This window comes from Ovis canadensis, chromosome 10 (genome assembly GCF_042477335.2).
Source record: "Ovis canadensis isolate MfBH-ARS-UI-01 breed Bighorn chromosome 10, ARS-UI_OviCan_v2, whole genome shotgun sequence".
Classification (NCBI taxonomy): Eukaryota; Metazoa; Chordata; class Mammalia; order Artiodactyla; family Bovidae; genus Ovis; species Ovis canadensis.
Genome location: NC_091254.1, coordinates 31222627 through 31245751, shown reverse-complemented (window position 1 = coordinate 31245751; position 23125 = coordinate 31222627). Strand labels below are relative to the sequence as shown.

At 42.7% G+C, this 23125-nt stretch overlaps 1 protein-coding gene across 1 annotated transcript in view; it reads left to right on the top strand.

Moving 5' to 3' along the window:
- The first annotated feature begins 647 nt into the window (after window positions 1-647).
- The window catches only part of HTR2A (5-hydroxytryptamine receptor 2A), a 64461-nt gene continuing 41983 nt past the window's right edge, over window positions 648-23125 (top strand). Inside the window, exons 1-3 of the mRNA XM_069601313.1 lie at window positions 648-1086; window positions 1539-2282; window positions 5367-5567. Of these exons, the coding sequence (XP_069457414.1) occupies window positions 1871-2282; window positions 5367-5567 (613 nt within the window). The 5' untranslated portion in view covers window positions 648-1086; window positions 1539-1870. The remainder of the gene's footprint in view (window positions 1087-1538; window positions 2283-5366; window positions 5568-23125) is intronic.

The window sequence follows — 23125 nt, the reverse complement described above, 5'->3', positions numbered from 1 at the left end:
TGTATTTGGCTAAGGAAAATGTAAAGAATAAAAAGATGAACAGAAACCTAGAAAACCTCAACTATTCAGGAAAGAATCCATTTTCCCACATACACACAGAGAGATTCCTGACATACCTGCCTTATTTAAAAATCTGGGAAGGAGCTTTCTTACAAGTAAAGGTGACTGTTCTTAATGTTATCTCTGGAAAAACTTATTCTCTTCCCCGTGGGAAGTATTGGATTACTTCTAGGGGGTATATTTCTGCTGCAGAAAATAAGCTAGTTTAATGGGTATGTTTAAAAATTTGAAGGAAAAGAAAAAATAGTACTAATAGCTTCTCAGCGTTATTACCAAAAATCTGCTAGGCATTCTGAGCCCAAATCGCGGAAGTCAGGAATTCCACTTTGGAATAAGCTCTCTGCCTGGAAGCACCAGCGCTCTGAGGAAATACCATTCTCTGCCTTTACTTACATTCTCTCTTCACCTTTCACCCTAAACAATATCACAGTAGGGCTTACCTGCCTTAGGAATCTGTACCAAAGGCGATTTCTCCCGTTACTCTCTTTAAAATTAAAAAAAAAAAAAAAAGGAAAACTTCCCACTGTTAATATGTAGCAAATGAAAAAAAAAAAAAAAAAAAAAACAGCCCTTCTGGTCCGCCCTCCCTGACTGTTGCTACCTTGCAGTTTATGACACAGACTGAGGGAGGGCTGCCGGAGCGAACCAGGCGGCGGTGGGGAGCAAGTCCCTTGCCGGGGACGCGGGAGTCCCTGGAGTGGGCGGCTGTGCCCACTGGAAGCCCGCGACGCGGTCCGCGCGGCCGGGGACCATGTCTCCGCGCGCCCTGCCCGGCGAGCCCCGCGGGAGGGAGGGAGCACCCAGCCGGGCGGGGGCAGAGGGAGCCGCCGCGGACCTGGCAACGCTGGCACTGGCTCGACTCTCCCAGACAGTTTTGAAGTCAGCAAAACAGAAATCGAATTACTACGATGCTGGCAGTGGCCGCTCGGGGAGAAGGGACTCTCTCTGCCGGCTTGATCACCAGGAGAGATGCAGCGAGTCACAGATGAGCCGAGCGTGTCTCCCGGGCGGACCCTGAGGACCCGTGTAAGTTGCCGCGCTCTCCGGCTGGCTGCTGTGTTTTACGCTTGTGTCATTTTCTTTCTGGCTTGAAAGGCTGCTTGGCCGCCATGGAATTGTTTCGATGAGAATTCCCAGTGTGGAAAGTTGTCTGCTGATCCTTAAGATTTTTTTTTTTCCCTTTGATTAACTAAGCCACAGAATACAAGCTGAAATTCCTGAAGGCAGTCGGGGCAATGCATCCCAAGACTGACAACTATAACCCAAAGTACCACTATACTTACTATGGGATTTACCCTGGATGTGTTTTTAACAGCCTGCCGTACTGTAGGCTGCCTGCAGCCCCACTGTTTGGGATCGAATGCTATTTTAACGCTGCTGTGGCTAAACTAGTATGATCAGTGTAACCAATGGAATGAGATAGAGCTAAATGACAGTCCTGGTAGTTAACAAAACTTTTCTTTTTTTTTTTTGGCCAGGATTATATTTTTCTCCCTGACTCCTCAAAACTCAGCAACCTCTCTCTTAAAAGTTTATGCTGCTTTTTTGATCTTGCTTTGGAGAGAAAAAAAAGAAAAGAAGCTAGACAGAGGATTCTACTGAAATTGTGAAGGAAAGCACTGTAAAGAAGCCACCGCAGTTCTTTATCTTCTATTGTAATAATGGAAGAAGAAAAGCCAACCGATGGAGCCCAGCACATACGCCAGCCTCATTGTGACAGAGCTTGGGGACATAAAGCTGAATGGTGACCAGAGCCTGTAACCGGTAAGGTTTTTCTTACACTTCATCTGCTACAAGTTCCGGCTTAGAAATGGATATTCTCTGTGAAGAAAACACTTCTTTGAGCTCAACTACGAACTCCTTAATGCAATTACATGCTGACACAAGGCTCTACAATACTGACTTTAACTCCGGAGAAGGTAACACTTCGGATGCATTTAACTGGACCGTGGACTCAGAAAATCGAACCAACCTTTCCTGTGAGGGCTGTCTCTCACCACCCTGCTTCTCCTTACTTCATCTCCAGGAAAAGAACTGGTCTGCTCTGTTGACAGCGGTAGTGATTATACTAACCATTGCCGGAAACATACTCGTCATCATGGCAGTGTCCCTAGAGAAAAAGCTGCAGAATGCCACCAACTATTTCCTGATGTCACTCGCCATAGCTGATATGCTGCTGGGTTTCCTGGTCATGCCCGTGTCCATGTTAACCATCCTCTATGGTGAGTGGCATTAGCTTCCTAGCTGTACCCACATGGGTAACAAAACGCACGCATGTCATTAGCAGATGAGTCTGGGCTCAGGGGACCAACTAAGCGTAAGGCTTTGTTTATGGAGGAGGGGCTACCATGTTATACTACTTAAATTTTAAAATGAGATCACATTGTAAAAGATCGGACAAACTGTATGCTGTGATCATTGGAGAGTTTTGTGCTTTGAAACATATACAGTTTACACAGGGAGAGAAAGCATTGTGCTTAAAAGCACGTACATTTTATGTAGAATTATAAAGGTCCCAAGACAGTCCTAAAGCAATAGCATCTGTCATATCTGAATCCACTTGGTTTTCAAGCCTTTATATTCCCAACCAAATATCCCAGCCTTCGAGACAGGCCAGTTTGATCTTGGTCACACTGCTTTCAGCACTTCTAATGGAGTGGTAAAACCTTCCCAGTTCCCTTGGAATATTTACAGAGAGAACATTAGTAGTGCAGTGGGTTTAATGTTAAAATATGCAGCGTCTCCATTAGAATAAATGACTTAATGTTTTAATTGTTCCCTGCCTGAAGCAGCATTAATTTGGGGGTGTGCCTTTGAATTCTACCCCTCAGCTCTTTAAAAATGCATATGCATAAACTCCTCCCGAATTGTTTGGAGGAGGGTGGGAAACACATGGGAAGAGATTTATCTTGCCTCTTCTCAGTGGAGTTTGAAAGAGTCAAACCTCTCAGCAAGTCAGCAAACACTGGGACGACTTCAGCGGGAAGCAGAATGTGATATTCTTTCCAAATTATGAGTAATATAGCCAGATTTCTCCGTTTAAAAGTGGAAGAGGAGGGGAGATTATTGAGACCGCTGACACAGGCACACCAGCCCGTCACCTAGAGCTAGAAACAGTTTATGGGCATTTTTAGAAGGGATTTTTCTAGCTATGTCTTAAGACCTAAAATATGTGTATCAATCCATCCCCAAGCAGTATGGAGGAGGAAGGAGGTGAGCAAGGGAGCGTGGGCGTCAGGTTTGCACAGGGTCCACAGTGCTCCTTGCAAGGCCAGCCCCCGCTTGACGACTCAAAATGTCACACCAGGATGATCTGATTACATTCGCTTGTCATTTCCCAGACATCCGGGAGAGGTCCCCGCTTCCTAAAACCCTGCCACGTGGAAGGCAAACTCCAGGAGTGGGAGATGGCTCCCAGAGGGCCCATCCGGGAACCCAAGCCCCGGTGGGAGGCGGGGAGCGGTAGGTACCCCAGAGCGGCGAGTGGGGCTGGCAGATGTCAGCCAGGTTAGCAAGTCGAGTCCAGCTGGGCACCGCCGGCTCGGGGTGCAATGGTGCCCCCTGGTGGCCGAGGCTCTGTGCGCAGTTGATTCCCGAGAGAGACGCGCCTCTCCTTTGGCTGGTCCCCAGGACTCCACAGAAATGCCCCCTCCTTATCCCCACCACGGAAACCCAGACTACGGTCAGCCGCTGCCTCCTTGCAGAGAAAACTCCTCCCACGGTCAGCATCAGTTCCGACCAGGCAGCGGGTGGCTTCCTCCCAGGCACTGGGCTCTCCTTGGAGCTCAAGCTCTCTGCATATAGCATAAAAGGCGCCAAGTCAGACTTGTCTCCTGCACTTTAACTTTTCTAAACATCAGTGGTGGCGTCTTGGTAGAGATGGTTTGTGAATAGAGACTTTGTTCAGCTTTGTGGGTCCAGAGCGTGGGGAAAGATGGTTTTCATAATTTTTCTTCTTAACATGTGTGCAGATCTAACACCACGGCTTAGATTGTCATCAAAACTAAGGAAGGTTCCTATAACCATTTGATCTCCCTCTAAAACAGATACAGGAGACTGTGTGTCCCTCAGACATACCCTATCTTTTTAACATAGCAGGTGACTTCCTGCCCTGCGTCTCACAGTGGATCCTTATGGTAGCTTTAAGTCAATTTAATGTTGAGGTCCAACTTCCACCCACCCTCCTGGATATCAGGACACCCAGAAAAGCTGTTCAACTGATTCTAATGTGCACCCCTGGGTGAGAACCACTGCTCCAGGCAGTGGTTGCCCAAGTGTGGTTCCTGGACGGGTAGCATCCGTACCACCTGGGAAACTGTTAGAAATGCAATTCTTCCTGCTCCACTGCACATGCGTAGAATCAGAACACCTGGAGGCGGGCTCCAGTGGCTCATTTTAAGAAACCACCTCGGAGATTCTGAGGCTCCTTCAAGTTTCAGCATCACTTCCCTGAAACAGTTCTCAGAAGAATACCATCCTTTTCTTCACCACTGTCTTCATCCCTCCTGCCCCACCTCCTGTCCCTCCAGTTTGAATTTAATCCCCAAATTATTAGGGAAGCTTCATTTTCATGAAGGCATATACCCAGTCTGTGGAGAAGGGCATGGCAACCCATTCCAGTATTCTTGCCTGGAGAATCCCAGGGAGAGAGGGGCCTGGTGGGCTATAGCCCACAGGGTCTCACAGAGCCGGACATGACTGAAGAAACAGCATGCACACATGCCCAGTCTGGATTTTTAAACATTTCTTCATTCACACCAATAGCATTTTTGGCAGACTGCTAAATGCCGTCACTGCACAAGACTGAGCAATTGTAATAATGGCTAAGAGATGGTCTAACCTCAGGAAACCTACAGTCTGAAAAAAAGTAAGTCAATAAGTAAGTAGCTAATAGGATTCTTTGACCAGGCTCCCCTGTCCATGGAATTCCCCAGGGTTCTTTGATAGAGGAACCCAAAGTACATCACAATTCCCAACCTAAGTCATTAAAAACAAAAAGAGAAGTAGATATTGTTAGGTAGAGGAGACAGAACGAGAGAAACCCTGAAGAGACACAGCCTGAGTTTACAACACACCAGCATGATTCCAGCTATAAGTTTTCAAATCTTGCGTTCAACCAGGGCAGTCTTACTCTACTTCAGTACAGTTGATTGACATCAGGCTGCTCTGAAGTACTGAAAATATCTCATGTTGCCCTTTGCTGTTAACCATGCCTTCTCCCAGGATGAAAACTATTCAAGCAGGGTAAATTTAATGCGCCAGAGAAGCTCAAGGTCACTCGCTAATGCTAACCTTCTGCATCCCAGGGTACCGGTGGCCTCTGCCCAGCAAGCTGTGCGCTGTTTGGATTTACCTGGATGTGCTCTTCTCCACGGCCTCCATCATGCATCTCTGTGCCATTTCCCTGGACCGCTATGTTGCCATTCAGAACCCCATCCATCACAGCCGGTTCAACTCCAGAACTAAGGCGTTTCTGAAAATAATTGCTGTTTGGACGATATCAGTGGGTAAGTGGAACAGTATTTCAGACTCTCACTTCAAATGACAGTTCATGCGTTCTTTTTTTTTTTTTTTTTTTTCAGTTCATGCGTTCTAAGTAGACTTCTGTTGTGGGTTTTTGTTTGTTTTTGGGCTGAACCCTGACATCCTCAATTAATTGTTCTGTTTGCTGCAAGATATGTTATAGCATAGTAATTCTCAGCTTTGCTTTAGGAAAGAAAAATCTGTTAATGTCACAGGCAGACAACATAACTTTATATTCTTACTTTTGCACAAGAATATACATGTACACCAACAGACTCAAAACAGAATAACTGTGCTGTGTGTGGGTTCAGCACTCAGTCGTGTCCAGCTCTTTTGCAACCCCATGGACTGTAGCCTGTCAGGACCTTCTGTCCATGTGATTTCCCAGGCAAGGATAATGGAGTGATTTGCTGTTTTCTTCTCCAAGGAGATCTTCCCAGCCCAGGTATTGAACCTACATCTCCCGCATCGCAGGCGGATTCTTTGCCACTGAGTCACCAGGGGAAAACTGTGCTATAGCCGTCTTCAAACACTTTTCCCATCTTACACTTTCAAATTCACGAAATTCAAGCGCCTGAATTCCTAAATCTTGAGTTTCCCAGAGACCTCAATGTTTATAATCACTGGACTTTGTGGTCAATGTAAGAAAACAGAGCCCAATACTGGAGAATGGACAGTGTCTGGGGGTAGAGAAAGGTGCCAGGCACCATAACTCAGAGGGAGAGGTAAGGACGACGGATGGTGGCGGGACTTAGTCAAAGAGAACCCAGCACCTCTGTAAGCTTCCTCATCCTGTTATGATACAACATGCCAGAGGATTTCAACCCGCTTCACTTAGGCTGATTACACACCTTCACCTGTCACCAGTATTGATTTTCTGTCAGACGCCTAATAGTCAGAAAATCCCAGGTAGTGGAAGCCAGAGACGGCTCCCAGGCAGCTAAGTGAACTGCACCCGTCACCTCAACCGGCTCGGTTCATAACCAAAGATTCCCTGGGAGTCTTTTTTTTTAAGTTTTAAAGTTGCCAAGTGGAAACCACAATCCCACCAGGGCCACGTGGCTGCCAGTGTCTGCTCACAGGAGAAACTATGGGATTTGTTGGCAGGCTTGCCATCAAGGACTCATGGGAGTCTACTCACAGTTTTGTAGTGATAAAAAATACAAATGAATTATTGTTGAGTCACTCAGTCATGTCCAACTCTTTGTGGTCCCATGACTATAGCCCGCCAGGCTCAAGACATTTCCCAGGCAAGAATACTGGAGTGGTTGTCATTTCCTTCTCCAGGCGATCGTCCCAATCCAGGGATCAAATCTGAGTCTCCTGTGTCTCCTACATTGGCAGGCGGATTCTTTACCACAGGGATAGCAAGCACAATAACAGGATAGCTTGTGTTTTTCAGGCCCTATGGTTTTGCCTTGCTGTTAAATACATCATCTGCAGAGTAGGTAACTCCGTTCTATGGATAAGGAAATGGGTTCAAAAAGTAAACTGGCCAAAGCTAGTGAATAGCAAAGATTGTGCTCAATTGTGATAGGAACTTATTTAATTAACTTAAGGGATCACCCCTGGTGGTTCAGACAGTAAGGAATCTGCCTGCAGTGAAGGAGACTCAGGAGACGCGGGTTTGATCCCTGGGTTGGGCAGATCCCCTGGAGGAGGGCCTGGCAGCCGATTCTAGTCTTCTTGCCTGGGATATCCCATGGACAGAGGAGACTGGCGGGCTACAGTCCATGGAGTCACAACAAGTCGGACATGCCTGAGCAACACACAGATGGGAACACTAATAAACTGCACCCGTGTGATCTCAGCATTTTTAGAAGTCCTAGCTGTTTTCCATTTTAAACTTCACAATACAGTCTGAAGCAGACAGAGTGGGAGACCTTATTTTGTATTTATCTGAAGGACTGAGGAAACAGGGCGGAGAAAGGGTGTGGCTTACTGGGTCGCCTCGCCTCTCCAACCGGGTCAGGGCTAGGGCTCTAAGCTTCCAGCACCAAAGCCTGCTGTCCCTGCTGTCCCTGCTGAACTTGGTAAGTTCTTTCCTGAGAAAACAGATGCTGCTCACAAAATATGCTTGCAGTTTCTGGGCCTGTGCAACCTTGAACTCATCCTACTAGGATCAAGAGAATGCAGGATTGCTCGTACTCAATCCCAGCTGCGTGTAAAAGCTCTGGGGAGCTACTGATTTCACCGGGGTGTGTGTGTGTGTGTGTGGGTGTGTGTGTGGGTGGGTGTGTACTCAGTCACTCAATCATGTCCAACTCTTTGCGACCCTATGGGCTTATGGCCCACCAGGCTCCCCTGCCTGTGGGATTTCCCAGGCAGGAATACGGGAGCAGGTTGCCATTTCCTACTCCAGGGGATCTTCCTTAACCAAGAATCAAAGCTGTGTATCTCCTGCATTGGCAGGTGGATTCTTTACCATGGGCCACCTGGGAAGCCCTAGTAGTATAACGGCTGTTTCTTTAGCACAGCAACCAGAGACACAGTAGTGTTCAAAGCACCTTACAGGGGATAAATTGCAGAGAAGTTGCACGGGATGACAGAGCTCATAACCAGGAGTCACCCCAGGGCAATTCTGTTTGAAAGCCAACACTCTTAGTACTGCCCAAAACACAATCTGCTTCCTGCTCCTTCCAGCCATCACCCCAGGAGTCAGGCAGGCTGGAATGAGTTGTCAAGGAGACAGTCAGGAGCCATCATCCATCCATTTGGCCAAACTTTTATTGCATGGCTACTATGTCCTTGGATGCGCGTTTTGTGGTCCCTGACCATGTGGTCAGAGAAGGCAGATACAAGAAACCCTGAGGTTACCTAGGCTCTGTACCAGAATTCTGTGAGAGGTATGGCTGAGGAGTTGGTAAAGGTTAAAAAAAAGAGTCAGTTCTAGTGAAGGTGTGCACGTACTAAATTGTGTCTGTCTCTTTGCGACCCCATGGACTATAGCCCACTGGGCTCCTGTGTGCATGGAATTTTAATGTAGCATAAATATTCTCCTGAATTATTTTTTACTGTTTCCATTTCCATTGATTTTTGTTGTTGCACATTTAAATCCTTAGGCTGGAAATTTTGTGTATGGTCTAATGTGCTTTCTTCTACCAATTATTAAAGCCTTTTCAGCATCTACTGATATCAGTTTTTCCCCTTCATTCAATTTATTGATGTATTTAGTTTTCTTTCAGATTTGAATATCAAACTGCTCTTGCTTGCCTAGAATATGTTCATAAATGAAGTTGGATTTGTATAATTTGATTAGTTGGTTTGTTATTCTTATAAGGTTTCTTTCGGTGGCTTTATTAAATTTGGGAGATTTTTTTCCCTTAAGATCTTGAAATATTTAAGTAGGAATGTGCTTTAAAGGTTATATAGAATTTAATTCTAAATCTTTCTCATCCTGGTGGCTTTTAAAATGGTATCTTTAACTATATCACAAACCTCTTTAACATTTTTATCTACATTTTCTACCTTGTTTTGGGTTACTAGCTGAATGCAAAGTTTGTCTTTTGTATTGATTCATTATCATTAAATGCAATGCTTTTGTTTTAAAGTCTGCTTCATCTGAAACTAGTATAACTACGCCAGGTTTTATTCTAGGGTCTTATTTTCTAGATATATTCTATTCCATCCTGTTACTGCCAAACTCCTTTTTGACTTCATGTAAATATTAAGTACATTGCTTGTAAGAAGCATAGGAAGTTTTGCTTTTATTCAGTCTGTCTTTTAATTGTACTATTTTATTTGTATTTAATGTAACCCACATGTATTTGGATTTAAATTTACCACCTTTTCTTTTTATTTCCCATTTTTCCTATGTTCCAGATGCTTTCCATTTTTGCCTTCTTTTGCACTAATCAAGAATTGTCAATTCATTATACCCCTTTATAGAACTGTTATCTCAGTCTTCTAAATCCTTTTAGTGATTATAACATTCATTTTTTCCCCTAAAAGAGGCTAATACAATTACTTTATCACTTCCTAAATGATTCAAAAACCTTAGCATATTTAAGTCAGTTTACCCCATACTTTGTATTGTTTTTGCTAATTTCTATTTATCTTTTTAAAACCTGTAAGTCATCATAAACGTTCTGTTCACTTAGTATTTGTTCTTCGCATATTGACCCTTGCTATTGCTATTTATCGCTTATGTCACCTCTGTGATTCTGCCTGGGTTTATAGTCCTAATTCCTGAAGAATTTCTATCAGAATATCACATAGGTTTATCTCAGCTTTATTGTTTTTATAACAAACATTTTTTTTCACCTTCATTTTAAGCATATTTTTGTTCAGTATAGAATTCAAATTTGGGAGTTAAATTTTTAAAGCAAGTTATGGATGGTGTTCTAAAGTTCTAGTTTCTCTTGTTTCTTAGCAAGAACTTTGCTGTCAGACTTGTTTATAATCTACCACCTCTTACTACCCTTTCCAGCTATAGGATTTTTTTTACCACTTTTTTTCTTTTTTTTATTTCTTTGATTACATCAGCATGAATCCACCACGCGTGTACACCTGTTCCCAATCCCGAACCCCCTCCCACCTCCCCCCCCCAACACACCATCCCTATTTTAACAATTTTACTATGATGTACTTCAGTGTGGGTTAGTTTTGCTCTTATCCTGAGTGAGTGAGTGAAGTCGCTCAGTTGTGTCCCACTTTTTGCGACCCCATGGACTGTAGCCTACCAGGCTCCTCCCTCCATGGGATTCTCCAAGCAAGAGTACTGGAATGGGTTGCCATTTCCTTCTCCAGGGGATCTTCCCGACCCAGGGATCGAACCCGGGTCTCCTGCATTCCAGGCAAATGCTTTAGCCTCTGGGCCACCAGGGAAGCCCTTATCCTATGTGGTGTTTATACTGATTCTTAAATTTGTAGCTCAATGCCTTTTGTCAGTTTGGGAGAAATCTTGGTCATCATCTTTTCAAATATTGCTTCTGCTCCATTCTCTCTCCTGTCCTCCACTAACTTCTTAGACTCCAATTTCTCAAGAAGTATGATAGAATTTTTACTCATGTTTATGATTCTTAAGGGGCTTTCCAGGTGGCTCAGTGGTAAAGAGTCCGGCAATACAGGAGACACAAGACATGTGGGTTAGACCTCTGAGTTGGGAAGATCCCCCAGAGGAGGAAATGGCAACCCACTCCAGTATTCTTACCTGGAAAATTCCCTGGGCAGAAGAGCCTGGCGGGCTACAGTCCATGGGGCCGCAAAGAGTTGGACACAACTGAGCACGCACCCATGACTCTTAAACACTTTTCTACATTTTTCACTTTTCAATTCTTACTTTAGTGTGGATCATTTTACTGACTTTTCTTCTCCTGGGTTGTTAATCCCCTCACCAGCTACTTCTAATTGGCTGTTAAGCCTATGTTTGTATTCTTAACTTGGTACTAGCATGTGTTTTTAGAATTCCCACTTGATTCCTTTTTGTAGATTCGAGTATGCAGGTGGCGCTAGTGGTTAAACAAAAAACAGAAAAACCCCACCTGCCTGCCAATGCAGGAGACTCGAGATGTGTGATCAATCCCTGGGTCAGGAAGATCCCCTGGAGAAGGAAATGGCAACCCACTCCAATATTCTTGCCTGGAGAACCCCATGGACAGAGGCGCCTGGTGGGCTATAGCCCATGGGGTCGCAAAGAGTCGGACGTGACAGCACGCACGCACGCACATGCACGCACAGGCACGCACAGGCACGCACATGCACGCACGCACTCTGGAATAACTCTGTTTTCGTCTGTTTTCTTAAATATTAATCACAGGTATCTGAGTAACCTGGGAATTTCTATTTTAGAGTCTTTTTCTATTAGGTTCTGTCAGCTGCTAAGCCTGGTAATTTTATTAAATATAGACATTGGGGAAAAAAAATATGTGGATACTGTGTTGATGTTGCCATTCTTCAGAGAGCGGTCCATTAACTTTAGCAGTTAGGTCTCCTAAATCCAGCCAGGTTTAGGATGAGTTTTTGTGAGCACTGGTCTATTTTCATTTTACCCTTATACCTAGGATATATTCCTTCTTGACCTCAGATGAACATGACTTCAAGTCTCCATTTTCAAGACCTCTCAACTCTCGTTTTTGTCTCCTTGGTACCATAAGGCTGCTGCTAACCCTTTTGTTTTTTACTGGAGTATAAGTGACTTACAATATTGTGTTAGTTTCTGCTGTACAGCAAAGTGAAATGGTTATACAGATATCCACTCTTGGAGATTCTTTTCCCATATAGGCTGCTACAGGGTATGAATAGAGTTCCCTGTGCTATAGCAATAGGTCCTTATTGGTTGTCTGTTTTATATCGAGTAGTGTGTATATGTCTTTACTTCTCAATCTGTCCTTCTAACAAAGTTGGTAAATGCCTTAAAGGGAAAGGAGGCTCATACCATTACATTCACTTTTTTTCTCTTCCTTTCACTCCAGATCATAACCCCTGAAATCCTGGCTACTTTGACAGCCTTAACTCCCAATTTTTGACCACCCAACCCCACCCAAGACAAAGATTGAGGCCTTGAATTTTGCTTTATTTGACACTAATATGCTGTACCTCCTTCTTGTTCGAGTCTTTCCAATATATCTTTTCTCACCCCTTCATTTTTAATATCTTTGTTCTTTTGTTTAATATACTTGTTTTCACCGATTACTTACAGATGGACTTTCTAAACTAAAATCTGATACTCTGCCTTTTGATGATGAAATTCAGTCTGCCTACATTTACTGTGACAACTGACATAGTTGGTTTTATTCCTCTGATTTTACATTCATCATGTGCCTTTCTTTGTAATAGTTACTTTTCTTCCTCGTTTCATATGTTTGCTGACTTGCACAATGTTTTGTTTCTTTCACCCCATCCCAGTTAGTTTGAATTTCTTCTTGGCTTTTCCATTCCTTTTTTGATTATAAAAGCTGAGTCGTGTCCAACTCTTTGCAGCCCCACGGACAGTAGCCCACCAGGCTCCTCTGCCTGTGGAATTTTCCAGGCAAGAATGCTGGAGTGGGTTGCCATTTCCTCTTCCAGGGGATCTTCCCAACCCAGGGATCAAACCTGCATTTCTTGCATCTGTCTCTTGCATTGGCAGGCAGATTCTTTACCACTAGTACCACCTGTAGTCTTATCCCAAACAATCATTATACTGACATTTCTATTACTATTAATATATGTAAAATAAATAGTAACCCCACTAAATTGTTTTATTTCCTCATACATCCTGAGTCCCAATCATAGATTTTTCTGTTATTTTACTTATTTATTTTAATTGGAGGCTAATTACTTTACAATATTGTGGTGGTTTTTGCCATACAATGGCATGAAGCTAATGGCACAATAGATCCTTTTTAAGCAAGTCAAAAATGAAGAAACCATAAAGATCAATATAGACATAGCTCAATACATGAGAAATAGTACATTGTATATGGCTAAAATCAACATCAACAAAGTCAAAAGCAAACTTTCGATGTCTGGATAACAGACCAAAGAGCACCCGCATTTTGATAAAAAAAAAAAAAAATGAAAACACAGGCAATTGAACAGGGTAAAAATAAACTATACGAACAGGCAATTCACAGAAACCTAAGTTAAAATGGACAAAGCTCATGAAAAACACTCAGCCTTTTTAACAGTTATGGAAATATAGTTTAAAACAATAATGCAATATCACTTTTTACCTATTTGACTGGCAAAATTAAAATGAGTGAAAACACGCACTGCAGTTCTGGATACGGTGCCCTGTGTACCCATATTCAGTTTGTGTGAATATGAATTGTTTGTTCTTGAACAATCTAGCAAAAGTTATTAAAATTTGGCCTACCAGCCTCACTCGAGGGGATCTGTTCTACAGGAAAACAAAAGTACATGTAGGAATCTATGATAATTTGAGGGAATAGCAGAAAAGCTAGGTCATGGTTGAATATATTATTTTAAATTATGGAATATTCTGCAGCTCTTAAAAATCTTGGGTTGGGGTTATGGAGATTCAACTAGAGGAATGTCTGTGAAGTTAAGTGCAGAAAGCAGGTGCCACGCATGGTCTGGACCCATTCTGGTAAGTAACAGTAAACTGTTACTAATAGGAACAGTACACAGAGATGTTTACATATCATTAATAGCACTGAGAAACTATTAAAGGACTTCACACTTGCCAAGAAGGTAAAATTAGGAAGAATGGCAGGATTATTATATTTTCCCTCACATATTTCTGTATAATTTTTCACACAAATATGATAATAAAGTGTTTTAGATCAGGGGTCCCCGACCTCCAGGATCTAATGCCTGATATTCTGAGGTGGAGCTGATGTAATAATAATAGAAATAAAATACACAGTAAATGTGATGTGCTTGATCATCCCCATACCATCCCTCCCCAAATCCGTGGAAAAACTGGCTTTCACAAAACTGACCCCTGGTGCCAAAAGGGTTGGGGACCACTGATCTATAGGTCCACGAATGAAACCATTACACCTGCCTCATAGGAGAGAGGGCTCTGTGAGAGGTGGCGGTGGTGTTTAGTTGCTAAGTCATGTCCGACCCTTTGCAACCCCATGGACTATAGCCTACCAGGCTCCTCTGTCCATGGGATTTCCTAGGCAAGAATGCCAGAATAGGTTGCCATCCCCTTTCCTTTCTTCCTTTCCCAGGCAAGAATACTGGAATAGGTTGCCGTTTCCTATGCTGACCCTCAAAGTTTTGCAAGGATCTAACAGATGGCAAGCTTGGTAACCACATCAGAGATGACTCAGGTTCTCTTGCTCTAGGTGTCTCTGAAATTGGCTGCTTCTCCCCAGCTCCTTACAGTGACCAGCTTGGTCAGTTTACTTTTGCCAAGGCCTCTATCTAACTCTGAGGAACAATGAACATAATTACAAATTGATTCCATTTTCTATGTGTGAGTTTCTCTGGGTAAAGAAGTGATGACAGTCAAGATTGAAGCATTAGATTAAGAATGATCCTGAGCTTCTCTGAATTTCATTATAAACACAATTCCCTTGATCAGAGGGAACCATGACTTCAGCTACAATATATAAAATGAGCAAACCTCTTCCTCATCATGATTGCCTTGCTAATGCTGTATGAGAAAAGAAAATAGATGCTGTTTATTCCCTGACTGTCTTTAGCAGGTAAAAGTATATGTCAGATAGAAAATGTGAAAATGACTATTTTCATGTTGCCATATCCTGCCAAGCAAGCCAAGACACCAACTTAATTTTTTCCCTTGTGCTTATTTCATTTTAGAATTGTATTTGCAGCTCATGAGTAATTTTGAAGTATCGTGAGTATAAATAAGATTTTTCCTCCCTCAAGGCTAAGCATGACCTTGTATTTTATGCACTATTACTTTTGTAATAGAAGAGACAAGCTGTGTCAATTTATTCAGTCCTTCGCCTTCACAAACTGGGACACCACACACAGGATCCTAGACTAAATGTTTAGGTCATTGGATCCAACCTCATGCCTTCAGGCAGGCCAAACTTCCCTTCCTAGACTACGTAGATGAATGAAGCAGCTTTGAGGGACAATGAAAATGCTACATCTCATTACAGCTTTAATTTGTATTTATCTGATTAGATAGTATTTGAGCATCTTTTTATGTTTTGAGCAAATTCATATTAAGTTTGCTGTAGTTGGCTGCCTGTAGTTTTGGCTGTAGAACTTGGTGGTTATGAGCAAAAAGTCTGGAGCCACCTATCTGAATGAGTCCCCTGTAAGCCGTGTAACCTTGGGCAAGTTACTCAGCCTCTCTGCACCTTTGGTTCCTCGTGAGTAAATGACAATAACAGTACCTACATTGTGAGGTGGCTCTAACAATTGAATAAATACAGCATTTGTCTCATGTTAAAAGCTTACAACATCCTTTGAACTCCTTTCTGTAAGGTTCTTGGACTTTTCCTAACACAAAATAAGAGAATTAGCTGTTCATGTTTTCACAGTTTATCTATATATTCCCAATAGGTTGTCACTTGCCATTACTTATGGTGGTCTTTTTCCCTCACATACTTATATATATGATTTTATTTATAGATGTTCTTTTCTCCTTTATGGCTTCTGAATTTTGAAGTGTTACTAAAATTGCTTTTCCCACTACAGAGTTATAAGAGGAATTATTCCCTATTGTCTTCCATTATTTCTGTGGCTTTGTTTTATACACTTAAGTCTTTGATCCATTTAGAATTTAACCTGTGGCTTAATTTTATTATTTCTACACTGCTTTTTATACCAGCTACTTACTGTACCACTTATTTGCCCTTTGATATGCCGCCTTTATCATATACTCAGTTCTCGTATATGTATATTTGGGTTTATTTCTGAACTTTATGTTCTGTTGACCAGTCTGTTCATTGACTTACAGCATACTTTTGTTGAGATGAAATATGGCCTTTATTATCTCTTAAAACTAATATTCCCTCATTGCTCTTTTTCAGAGTTTTCCTAGCTAAAATTTTCACTTGCTTTTTTGAGTCTGAGTTTTTATTAGAAATCAACTTCTATCTAGTTCCAGAAAAGAAAATTTTATTAGAGCTGCATACAATTTTGTAAATCAATTTTCCGGACCTTTTTGCTGGCATATCTGTATACTTCTGGTCTTATTTAGTGTGTGTTTGTAAACAGCCTCAAATTCCATTTGGAATTAAGTGAAAGTACATACAGGTAACTACCAAAAATTTTAGCACTTAGGTTTAAAAAAATTACGTGTGTATTTAGGTCCAAGAGGAATGATAGTGAAATATGCATGTCGAGCTTTCCTATCATACCATATCTTCTGCGGGTGGGAAAAGGCTTGGAAAAATACAAAATAAATCAACAGAATAAAATAGGCTCAAAACCAGATGGTGTTCTGTTGCCCTTCTTAGTGGGTACACCCCTAGCTCTACTGTCAGAAACAGATGTACCTGGGGACCCCATTTGGGGTTCTCTCCTCAGACCTTATAGGTGTATGCCCAAGCCCCTTGCTGCCAGGAGTCAGCCTAGGAACTGGGTTTCAGAGACTCATCACACAACAAGGACAGGAAGGACCTGGGTTACCTGCTGTCTCTCCCACTGCGTAGAGATCACGTTGTAGTTGAGCATCTACCGAGACACTAGGCTGGCCAAGAAGTTCATTCGACAGGTTCCATACGATGTTGGCCCAAATGAACTTTTTGGCCAACCCAATACAAACAAACTGCTGAAGAATTCATCTAACTTGCCTTTCCCTCAGTTTTCTCTATCTTCTGATTTCTCTCCTGGGTGCAGTAAGATCGCCTCCCCTCTTTTCACCCCTGCCACAATGCATTAGCACATCAGAGATCCACAAAGAAGCTCTGGGTGCTGCCCCAGCCTGCAGGTGAGTGGGTTGGTGTCCAGGAGCAGTGACGCTCACAGTCCAGAGGGGCTGCCATCTTTCCTTAGGGTGCTACAGCACCAGAGAGCTGCCAAGGAGCCCGCCACACTGTCCCTGCCCTGAAACAAAGCCTCTGCAGGGTCACCTCACTGTCCACCTCCTTCTCTTGACCCCCGAGTGAAGCACCCTTTCCCTTTCCAGACACAGGTGCGAGAATTCAATGACATCTCCCCCAGCAGACCACCTCATCTCATACTTCTCATTTACTTCATCCAAATTGATCCTTCCCTCTGGGGTCAGCAGGTAGGAATCTTCACTAAGTCAGGATCAATAGCAGATCACCCGATCAATTTGTTGGAACATCACATCACAAAAAGACTGGGCTCTTAGAAGACATGTCCTTGGTTGTCCTTTAGCACACTGCCCTCCATGGATAAGAGGAGATGTAATGGCCCAAGTAGTTTAGAGCCTGCCAGAGTGACAGCTGACTTCTCTACGCATGGCAGATTCTAGCCGTAGCCATGGGACTGTGTACTGAATACAACAGCATTCGGTAGCATGCCTTCTCCACAACCACTGGAAACTGGTGGGGAAAATTCAGAAATGATCCAATGAAAAAGAAACACTTTCATCCTTTATGGACTGGGCTTTCATTGTAGACTGAATTTCTTGGCTTTTTGCTCATCATTGTTCTAAGGTGGAAGAGTTACAGGAGGGGACACAGGATTGGGACTTTTATAGCTTCTGGGCAATTACAGCAGAGAACTAGCATCCATAAATTGCCCCCTCCTGCCCTTGGGCTGCATCAGGAATTTGCAAGCTATGGAAGCATCTGCTTCCTCCAAATCTATCATTCCCTTTTGGGCCAGCAGGTAGGAAATCTTCACTAAGTCAGGAAGGGTAACAGATCATCTGATCAATTTGTTATCGCTCTCACCCTTTGTGCCCTGGTACTTCTTCCCTCGGTGGCCTGACAAAACCCCAGCCCTGGACACCCAACCTTTACTGTTGCTGGAAAAAATTACACACTGTGAATCGGGCACCACCCACCCGTGGTCTCCATGCCTGCCTGGACTCTCATTGTTTTCAATCTTTTGGTTTATCTTTAGTGGATGTATTCAAATCTTTTTCCTATTAAAGTCTTATAAACCCTGGGTACCATGCTCTGAGCAGACGATCTTATTCCCTTTCAACCTAAGAAGGGGCCATCAAGTACAATTCCTTTACTCCCACTTTCTAATTCCACTTTCAGTTTTCAGTCTCCAAATGGGCATCCCCAGAATAGCCAAGTTCTTCCACACTTTGTCTCTGCATCCTATCCCTCCCACCAGAAGCTCTGACTTCTCCCCATCTGCCTCTCTCTGAATCAATTTCATCTAAAGGTTCTGCTCACTTGCTCCACTTTGTCACCTCTGGTTCACACCCTCACGCACCATCCTGCTTTGACCTCTCTCCTTTGTACTGTTCTTCAAGGTCACCTAATTCGTAATCCAATCCGAAAGTCTGTTTCTATTTTAATAACATACTCAAGTAACACATGAATGCACCCTCAATGTGAGAAAGTCAAACAGCTCTGACTATAGAATGAAGTTGTCCTTCACCCCTCCTGCCTCTCCAGACCAGCACCCACAGGCACTGTGCTGACCTTGAACCTCACTGTGATTGCTCAATGCAGAGCATAAGCAGGAGAGGAGAGAGTAACACCAGGCAGAACTCAAGTCTCCTCCCACTGGTATATCCCGACTCTGCTTGCATTTCCGGCTGTACCCTCCAGACCCTGTTGACGTCTGCTGCAATTTCTTTGTTTCAGCCCTTTCTTCAGCTTCTTCTCCTCTCTAAACCAAGTCCCATCAGCTGTCTGTCTTCCAGAGATGCCTCCATCATTTGTGAAATACTAATAAGATGATATTTTCGTGGGTCGTTATAGTTTATTCTGATCAATGTGCTTTATCTTTTTTTAATCATTAAATGGAATTTTGGGAGTGAATAGAGACACATGGACATGTGAGCTTGGATAATATCTTGATCCAAGTTTTATTTACATATAGATAAACCAATCTTTATCTACAATCCTTTCATGCATTTAAGTGTGTATTGACATCTCTTCAAAACTGTCTCTTCAGAATCTTCCCCTCCCTCTCTGATGTGTTGCTTGTACAGTCTCCTTTTTCTCTTATTCCGTATATGGTAGTGTTCTCTCTAGATCTGTTCTCCACCTTCTCATTTTTTTATTCTCCTCGCTTTGCTGGGTCCCTTCCTTTTCCATAGATTCACCTATTAGCAGAACACTGAGGAACTAACAAATCTATATTCTAGCCCAAAGTGCTCCCCAGAACTTCAGACTCTGGCATCCAACTATGTGATGAGGACTTCTAGCCAGAAATCCCGCAAGAGCCTCAGTGTTACCAGATCAGAAGCTGTGCTCACTGTCTGCTGTTCCTCCTCCTGAAACCTCTAGTTCAGAACATGGCTAACATCTACTCGATTACTACATACCCAGAAGTCCTCCATATCTAAGCAGTTGGCTACTCCCTTGGCCTTGACTGGCTAGTCGTTTCATATATCCGCTTCTTCTCCTTTCATTCAGCCCTGCCATCTGTCCTGCTCACGGGGTTTTGAGTTTGTTTGGTGTGGTTTTTTGGGAGGCTGTCATTCTCCACCTTGTCACCAAAGTCACCCTGTGAAATAAAGGTTTCACTCAATCACTCTCCTGTTGGAAACCCTTCGGTTTGCTTGTTCCCAAAGGACTGGCTTTGCTGCCTGTAGATTATAGATCCTTACATGAGAGACACAAAGCCCCATAAGTCTGGTCCCTCCCACACCTCTGTTTCACCTACTACCATACTTTGCCTCTCATTTTATTCTCCAGCTACAATAAATTGCCCAGAATTCCCATGTCATTTCACCTTCATCTTTGCCTCTCCTGCTGCAAACGCCTTCTCACCTGCTCACTTGGCTAATTTCTACTTCTCTGTTGGTACCGCCTCCTCTGGGAAGCCTTTTTCATTTCTCGCTTCTCTCCAAGGATTAGGTATTTGCCTTGCTTTGATTCTTCCACAACTTTTAATGTAGTATCTTTGCACAAATTTTAATCATCTGTTTATTCCCTTGCTAGATGATGAGTTACCAAAGAAAACAAGAAATGAAAATATATGTACTTAATCTTCAGCCCAAGTTACATAATAGATAATGTCTTTCCATGCTTGCATGAAAAAATTAATTTCTAGAGTCAGACTGAAGGTACCTTTAAGAAATTTAGTGTATGCTTGATTTCAAAAACCTATTTTCAACCTGTTTTTAGATTGCTTTCCCCATACTTTATGAAAGCCTAACATTTATATCCAAATAAACTGCTACTTTTATTTTTCTACTTAATACCTCCCATGCTGTGGTTATTATAAAGGCCTAATTAATAAGGTCTGTAAGAAAGTTGTTGAATCTTTTCCCCCACCAGTTGATGGACTTTGGTTTGCAATTTTGTGGCCTGTTTGGGAAGTGTGGGACAGTTCTCCTCCTTTGAAGCCAGGTTCTCTCCTGTCAGAATCAACATAGCATCTCAGTGTAGTTTTTCATTGGCTGCTTTTTTAAAATAGTAACAAGAAGTTAAGTAATATATCTCTCGGGGGCCTCAAGGATGTCTCAGGCAGAATCTCATCATTGCAGCTGAACATCCCTGGGGTCTCCACATTCTGCAGTCCAAACACCACCTCTCCAAGTTCATATTTTTCCTTCCTTTACCCCAGAATTATGCCACTCTGGGGAAGCTGACTAACATGAATCCAGTTCAAATACACTGACTTATTTGATACATCGGTAATATACACCCATCTTCCTGGACCCATTCACCTGCTTGGGATTCTCCTTCCTGGCTGGGCAAGCCTCTCAAATGGCCATACAAAATAGCAATGTGAAGTAAGGGAGGGTCCACAGTGGGCCAGAGGCAGGATAAGCATGTAAGTGACATAGTGAAGCCTGAACAAACCTACAAGCACCTAGCAAAGGGCCTGACGCATACAATTTCAAGTCTTTTTGTTTGTTGTGAATCAAAATATAAGCACATAAAGGGCTTATAATCTAATGGAGCAAGGACTGTAACAGAAAACAGAACTGCCATTATAATAAAAATGCAAAGAACTCAGCAGCATTTGAGGACGAGAGAATGTTGTATAAAAATAGAAATTTGAGTTGAACTTCGAAGAAGGAAGGAATGTTGGGAAAATGGAGAATGAGACAGAACTCTCCAGAAAGAGAATAACGCAGAAGAAAGACATGATATTGCTTGACAAACAAAAGGATTGAGATCTATGAGTGTAGACAACCTTTAAAGGATATTTTTACAACAAACACTGATGAATTGCCCTTTCCCACTCTAGGGATTGTTGTTTTTCTTTAGTCTCTAAGTCATGTCCGACTCTTTTGTGACCCTGGGGACTGTAGCTTGCCAGGCTCCTCTGTCCATGAAATTCTCCAGGCAAGAATACTGGAGTGGGGTGCCACTTCCTTCTCCAGGGACCTTCCAGATCTGGGGATCAAACCCATGTCTCCTGCACTGGCAGGCGGATTCTTTACCACTGACCACTAGAGAAGCCCCCTGCCTCCAGGGTTGTCTTTAAATAAGCCAGACCCGTCATCTTGAATCAGAGCAGCTTTCCCCTGGACAGCACTGAACGAAGGCTGAAGGTTTCTTAGCTCTCAGCCTCTTTCAATATTTCATCTCAGTCATCCAAATACTTCATTATACATTAATGTTGAGCTCTAAGATTAGCACTTGCTGGCCTTAGTCATGTTACAGGTGCTGGCTAAGAGAGGTACCTTGGACCCTCGGATAAACAGGGATATATGTTTTTATCGGAAACATTTACAAGCCTTTCTTCTAGAGAGTTGCTTCTGGGAAGACTTCTGCAGGTGAAGGGTTTCATCATTTTATTATAATCCTTCTTGGATTTCATTCTAGAAGGTGGCACTTTCTGATAGTCCCCTGCATTTTGCTCTCTTGCTTAATGAGGGGGAATGGCTTTTGTTTTGGCCACAGAATCAGGAAGCATGAAGAATGCTGGTACTCTAAAATGTCCCCCTAAACTTAGTTTCTAATCTATCCTCATATTTCTCATTTTTTAATGAAGGCTGATTACAAGAGTTAGGACTGCTTGCTATGGTGGGGTGTAGAGGTGGAGAGAAACTTCTTGCTCAATTTCTATTAGAGTGTGCCCATAAGAACCTTTATGATAAGTTGTTGTCTTAGCTTTTTAAAACATTTTCCAAAACGAATTACTTTCTCTCCCACATCTCCCTGTTTTCTATGGAATGGCTTCTTTCTCATATTCCTATTCCTTTTTAACTCCCAGATGAACCGTTGTAAAGTTTTGATGGGTGACTGTGTTTACAGGCTGTCCTCGAATGGTTAAAACATGACCAAGTTAATGCCCACTGTGTGTTATATTCAAAGAAACTATCCAGTTTCTACATTTGACATAGAAATTTGGCAACCACCCAGTTGATACAGAAACCAAAATCTGTCTATTCAGGGGTGTTCTTTTTTTTTTTCCTCTAATACAGCAATTAGCCTACCTGTTGGGTAAGGGCTGTTGCTTATTAAACTTTTGCTTCATTCCTTGAAAGACATTCAAACCTGTCTGGAGGAAATCTGATCTCCATTGATTGTCTCTGTTTGGCACACTGGTTATTGTGTCTATGCCTGTTTTAGGGACTGGCTTCTGGGCCCCTGGTAGATAGATGCCCGTGGTGTACCACAAACCACGTACCTCTGTTGTGTCTATTTAAAGACAAATAGAGATGCTTATTATGTTTCCCAGCTACCAACTCTGCAACACCTTCTTATATAGGACTCTGCCAGCATTCTGTTGTGGCTCCATGCTATTCAGGCATCATTGTTTTTGATGCGAATTGAGCCATCAAGCTTTGAATGGTTGGTATGCAAAAACCCCAACCCTGCCCTTCTATCAGTGTGTTTAATAGGTAGTCTCCCCAGGTACTAAAGGCAAGGTTGTATTCCTGTTGGTTTTGTCTCCTAAAGCCATCTATCAGACCCATATAAGATGGGGGGAAAAAAAAGTTTGTGGATTTAACCTCATATAGGAGCTCATCTATACTTGTTGATTGAATAAATAAAATGAATGATTGAGAAAAAAAGGAGGGAAAGAGGGGAAAAGGAAAGGATAGGAAAATAAATGGAGGAAGAGAAAGAGGGTTTCCTAGAAGCCTTTGTTGTTTTCCTGA